The following is a 6,848-nucleotide window of genomic DNA, read 5'->3' as shown; positions in this document are numbered from 1 at the left end:
TTAATCGCAGAGATGGCATGTGAAACTTTCAGCTCCAATTCATCCTCCATCTACAATTCCATCTACCACTGGTGACACCTCAAATGAGGAGATTAGAATTAGATGTTTAATTTTATCTTGTTTGTGTTTTTTAGAGTACAGCTAAGGGGCTTAAATTATAAGTTTTAAAAACTTCAGTGACTTATTTATACCTAAATATAGTTAAAGGGTAAATGTGCTTCTAGCTATAGACGTTAAGGCCATAATTTATGCATATAATTTTATATGATATGAGGAAAATTGGGTGTGTTTATGCTTATTTTATAAATTTTTTATATGGATTTACATAGCATTTTATTTCTTGACTTATATGCCTAAATTATTAAGAAAAAAAAATCAAATTCTAATGCAAAAATGGTTCCCAAACTGGAATTTTGGGTGAGTTTTGGAGTGAATGGAGCTTCAACTGGTCTTACGATCGTCATTTCGACAAGAACTGGAACATGGAAAAGAATTGGAAGAAACGGCTCAAGAATTGGTTTTGAGTTAAACAAGAGTCAAAGGGGCCGTTTCAAACCGATTCTCAAATCAACTCAGTACAAACAAATGGTTACGGAAATCGAGTGTTTATTCAATAATAAATTTAAAAGATATCGTGGTAGGATATTTAATATTGGTAGTTTAAAAATTTTAAAAAAATCTATAAAGATTAAGAATATTTAATTATAATAATTATAAAGTCTATAAAATTAAATTGGTATTAAAAAAGTAATTAATTTTTATATATTTTGAATGGTTTTTTTTGTTTAGTAGCTTAAAAATAGAACCTCAAATTTTCTTTTTAATTTTTGTTTTTAAAATTTCAATATTCTTTTTTATTTTTTTTATGAAAACTCATCTTTTTCTTTTTAAGTTCTCCTACATTATTGCCGCCATTCAAAATTAAAAAAAATAGTTAAAATCCAAAAGCTAAATATTGTTGAGAATAATATTTTTTTAAAAATTTATAAATATAAAAAAACTAAATATTAAGAGGGACTCTAATAAAAATATAAATTTTAAGTGAAAAGTCTAGAGACTTTTAAAGTATTATTTTGAGAAAATAATCTAACTATAAGGTTTTTATGTTTTATTAGGAAAATTATATAATTGTTTATATTAGTAACGAATGATTATTATTGGATTATGTATTTATCAAAAAAGTAATGTATAAAAGGTAACAAATATAACATGAATTTGGTGATTTGTTTGGAGACAAATCGTGCTATTGCCTTTTTTTTTTCTTAAAGATTATCATTTTTTGACAAAAGAAGTACTTAATATAACATTTAAGTAGAAATAGTTTTAACACAATAATAAAATAAAATTTACACTTGTATATGGAGTTGGTATAATATTATGTAAATAATATTTGAAATAAATATAGAAAAGAAAAAAAGAAAAAAAGAAGAATATAATGATTAAATTTTCTTATTTATTCATTTTTAAATTTATTAAGTTGATTGATTTTCTTATTTTATTTATCTATTTATTTAAAATTAATACAATTCTAATATTTAATAAATATTTATTATAAAAATACAATCTTGATGGTTTTTCATTTTGATAAATTTGTCATTTATGTTAAATGAGCGAGCATATTATATTTTAATGTTAGATTAAAGTGCCAATTTTTTCTCAAAGGTAGAGTTAATAGGCAATTAATTTATATTTTAATTTTCTAGTTAATTTATCCAAAAACTTGGTATAAGTGTCTAATTCATTTCAATTAATTTATTTAGTTAATACAAAAATTTTAATTTGGTCATTGAATATCAATAATAAATGTCAAATTTTGTAAAGATAACTTTTTATCAAGTTAGAATAAAATTATTAATTTTAATATAATTTACTCTAATGATCTAATAAAAATAATTAAATAATATTTTTAATTAATAATTTAAATTAAATAATATTACCAAACCATATAAGATTATGCTTTTATAAAATTAAAATAAAGTCTTTCATTTTAGCAATACAGTTTAGTCTTAGTTTCTAATGGAAAATAATAATTTAAAATTTTTTAGTTCAAATTAGATCTGGATCTTGATCTGAAAAAATATCGGACATTTTAAAAAATTATTTAATTTAATATTGTCAAAATCTATTTAAAATATATATATATTTTAAATTTATAAATCATATATATAATCATCGAGTGAAGATTTAAGACGAGTTACAAACTAATTAAATTATTATTTTTATTAAAAATTAAGACTAAAAATTGCTAGAATTTTGATTTTATTCTATTTTTGTAAGAATATAATTTTATATGAGTTCGATAATATTATTTAATTTGTAATTTTTAATTAAAAATATTATGTAATTATTTTTACTTAATATTATGAATAAATTATCTTAAAATCAAATAATTTTACTTTAATTCAGTAAAAAATATGATTTTATATATTTGACAATTAGTATAACGTTTAAGAACTAAAATTTCTTTTAATTGGATTAAATTGACTTTTTTTACTAAATTACTATATAAATTAATAAAAAAAATTTAGAATCTATATGAATTGTCAATTGAATCCAAATTCAAGAGGCAAAGTTGACATTTTAGCAGCTAATGTTATGCATTGCATATCTCTTTAATTTCTTTTACTATTGAAAATTAGAAGAATAACTGAACTTTGAGAAAATTAAAAAATAAATAGAAAAAGAAAAGAAAGAAAAGGAGAAAGAATTTTGGTTTTCAAAAGGGAAGATGTAAACATGCCCCTAAATCTTAGAGCATTTAAGCCTCTATTTAATATTTTGACAAAAATAAACACCTCTTTTAACTTTAATTATATTACAAACTCCTCATTAATTGAGGCCCTAATCAAATTCTTAACACAAATAAACACATTTTTAACTTTAGCTATATTACAATTCTTATTTGCAATTTAAAAGGTGTCTTACAACAGGCATTTTTCAGTTTTAGAACTAAAAAATTTAAGTGAAATAAAATTTGTTAAATATGTTACTTTAAAAAAAGAAAGATAGAACTTAAAAAAAAAAATAATTATATAAATTTAAAAAATTTTAAAAATAAAAAATTATGTAAAAAAGAGAAAGCGTATTCAAAACATTACTTTCATATATATAAAGATATAGACTTATGTTATTTGGTTGAATTGCTATTGCACGTGTTCATATTTGCATTGAATTTAGAAGTAATAATCAATGAAAAAAATAATTTTTATTTTATTTTTTTAGTGTATATTTATTTAAATTTAATATAGAACGCGTTAGACAAGATTTTTATGAATAGTAAAATTATTCCCTAAGAATTTTAACACACTTATATATTTAAAGTTTAAATTCGAAATTTAATTAAACTAGAAAAAACTCTTACTATGTTATCTATTTTTGGATAAAAGTCATTTTCTGTTATGCTACGGAGTCTATAATTGTAAAGTTTCCAACTTGTTCAATGAACATCGAAATTAAAGTTCATTTTTTATGAAATAAAAAAAATATTATGACAAAAAACCATAAAAAAATAGAAATATATAATTTAAAATATAGAAATAATTAGAAATAGAAAACAAGTACAAGAAAGCAACTTATAAATTTCAGAAAAATAGAGATTCATAAAAAAATTGAAAAATCAACAAAAATACAACGCAAAAATAGAGATTCATATAAAATATTTATATATATTTTTATTATTATTAGTTATGATATATACATAAAATTTAAATAAAAATTTATTATTTAGGAATTTTCCTATAAAATATAAAATAGAGAAGCTCTGTATATATAATATATATTTTCTATTTTATTTTTATTTTTATAAATAAAAATATTAAATATTTTTATATTAAATAGTAATTTTATTAGTAAAAATATAAAACGTACAAATATCAATTATTGTTTTTATTTTTATATTCAATAAATTTATTAGAAATTATAGAAATGCTCTATACGCTCTTAGCTTCCCGAGTCCATCTAATTAGGAACATGCAGCTAGGAACTCTGGGTCGTTTTCCATAGCATGCATAACATCAGGATTAAGGCAAATTTGAAGATCTATATTGCATTCTTTAGCTCCTGGAAATACAATTATCTTCCCGTCAAACTTGTTTCCAAGCCCACTTCTGACTGCAATTGGTCTTCCCCAACCGAAATCATTACCATAAACATTGAACCGAGGCGAATTGCCTACGCCTAAAGCATTTTTTGAAAGTTCACTTACAGTTCCTAGATTAGGACTCTTTATCCAGGATTCTATGTCGTTCCTTATATTGTCTTCCGTGTAACATGCAATGGCCTTGTTCATCTGTAGCGCTGCGTACCCAAGTCCCTGCTGCTCATCTAGTGGCTCTCTTACTTGCGAATTCACTTTCCTAAATCAGAAATGCATTTCCAAAATAACCTTTCGGTAATTTTGACTGAAGCATTCTTGATCTAACTTCAATTGGCAGGCGGAAAGTTGTTTCTTGACTAGGGTCGAGTTGTTTGTTTCGAATTACAGATCGCCAAACATGAGCCAAGATTGATTGGAGAGAGGAAATCCTGTCAGTTCCCGCCTCTGCATTTGCTTTTGCTCTCAGCCTCCCAATAGTTTCCTTGCCGAAATGCAATATTCTCTCTCGGAACTGTGGCGGGGTGGACTCATCATCAGTTTTGATGAGTGCGAGAGGCAAACTGATGGGGCAGTAGCTTTCAGCACCACGAAACCAATGTTCGAAGAGAGGAGGTTCGGATATCTGATCCGAACCACGAGATATCTCTGACCAAGAATTGATGAAATTCCAGAACGCTGTGCCATCAGCAACTACATGGTTGACAGCGAAGCCTATAAAGACTCGATCGGCTAGCTCTGTAACTTGAACTGCAAGCAATGGTTTCGAAACACCCTCGTAGTTTTTGCACCCGTTCAGAGGAAAAAATGAGTGAACGCTCGGAGGAACGTAGAAGGGTTCAAGGATATCAGAAACGGTGGCACTTTCAGCTACAGCATGAACAAAATGGGCTGCAGCATTATTGCAATCAATAAAGTAACAGATGGTTGTATCGTCCTGTTGGGCGGTTGCTAGGCGGCCTGCAAGAGGAAAGAAGAAATCAAGTGTTCGAGAAAGTGAGGTTTTCAAGTGCTGTATTAAGTTTTCCACTTGCGATGGTTCAGGGTTGGGGAAGAGAATCCCCATTTGGATGTATTGAAGCAGGATGAGGCTGACATCACTTGAGCTTAATTCGAGCTTCTGTATTGATCCTGGAAATGCTCTGGCACTAACTGTACTTGTACATAATAATAGAATTCCTGCCATATTTAATTTTCAGAAAACTTCAAACTCAACAAGTTCATAGTCTCGGACAAGATTTTAGCCTTATATACATGAAAGGAGCTGCCTGCATAATTATTAAACAATCTACTAATATTTATTCCATTTCAATTCTGGTTTCATATTATACTAATATTAAAATATATTTTATATCATATTAAATAAAAACTAAAGATCAATATTCAGAAAGTCTCTTTTATTTTAATGTCCTCAATTAATACTGCTGCACCGATTTGGTTACCATAAAATTTTATTTTCCTCAGCTGAATATACTATAAGAAATAATTAAATAAATTAAATATTTTAATATTAATAAATCTTATATAATTTATTATTTTAAACTATTAATTAATTTTTTTCATAATGGGAAGAGATCCAAAGATATAGAAGAACCCTAAAGAGTTTTTTCCTGAGAGATTCTTAGACAGTTCTATTGATTTATAAAGGAATGAATTATGAAATGTCACCGATTGATGGCGGAAGGAGAGGTTGTCCTGGCATCACTATGGCAATGGCTACTGTAGAACTTGCCCTTGCAAATCTTTTGTTTTGTGTTGATTGTAAATTGCCTTATAACATGAAGATAGAAGATATCAACATGGAAGAAGCACCCGGTCTTGCTATTTATAAGAAAGAGCCTCTATTGCTTGTGCCAACTACATACCAACCTGTGTCAAAATATTAATCATGTAATAGCTAGCTAGTTAGTTATAGCTAACAAGCCCTAAGAGCATCGCAAATAGTGTTTTTTATTTTAAAAAGAATAATTTTTATAATATAAAAATATCTTAAGAAATATTTAAATATAAAGAGAAAAATATTTATTTAAGTCCAATAAACTCTTTATATTTTATTCTTTATTTTGTTTTTATTTCTATGAGTATTAATGGTTTTAATTTCTTTTTCTTTTTTAACTTTTACCAATAGAAAAATAAAAAATATAAATATCAATTAATCAAATATACATTTATTAGCCGTTTACTAGCAAAAACACCACGTAGTTATTACTCTCACTTAATTAAATATTATTCTTGGTTATCATCTCATATCTTTAGATTATGATTTCAATATCCATCTCAGCTCCCTATCCACAAAATGTAGAACATACCTGCACATAATCTCTCCTTGCTACGACTAGCCTTTTTCCGTACTCTGCTTCTCTTAACATAACTTAACTAAAGACTACCACTAGCTATATCTTATTTACAAGTCCGTACAATTCTCTTAATTATATCAGGACCTTAAACTTATTCCTAATTACATATTCCTAAACTCCATTCATGACTGATAAGATCTATAATTTGATCATAATACATATAACTAAATAAATTCAATAATTTTCTTATTATGCAATTATCTAACTAAACTCATCAAACTTAAAAATCCGTTTCATCTTCGATTGCTTAGATTATGATTTAGATTTATTTATAATTCACAAGCCTACTATCAACAAGAAGTAAAATCAGTTTAACTTAATCAAAACTTGTTTACTACTCTAAGAAAGCTACGAGTTCAAGGACAAGCCACAACTATAGTTCTATCTACTATCCATTT

At 25.9% G+C, this 6,848-nt stretch overlaps 1 protein-coding gene across 1 annotated transcript; it reads right to left on the bottom strand.

Moving 5' to 3' along the window:
• Positions 1 to 3,851: 3,851 nt before the first annotated feature.
• On the bottom strand, positions 3,852 to 5,279 carry LOC8268796 (uncharacterized acetyltransferase At3g50280). Its single transcript, XM_015721801.3, is given in 2 exon segments — positions 3,852 to 4,357; positions 4,359 to 5,279. Coding segments are annotated over 2 exon segments (1,317 nt in total). The 3' UTR covers positions 3,852 to 3,961.
• Between the last annotated feature and the right edge of the window lie 1,569 nt (positions 5,280 to 6,848).

This window comes from Ricinus communis, chromosome 1 (genome assembly GCF_019578655.1).
Source record: "Ricinus communis isolate WT05 ecotype wild-type chromosome 1, ASM1957865v1, whole genome shotgun sequence".
NCBI lineage: Eukaryota > Viridiplantae > Streptophyta > Magnoliopsida > Malpighiales > Euphorbiaceae > Ricinus > Ricinus communis.
This window is presented reverse-complemented; position numbering and strand designations above follow the sequence as displayed.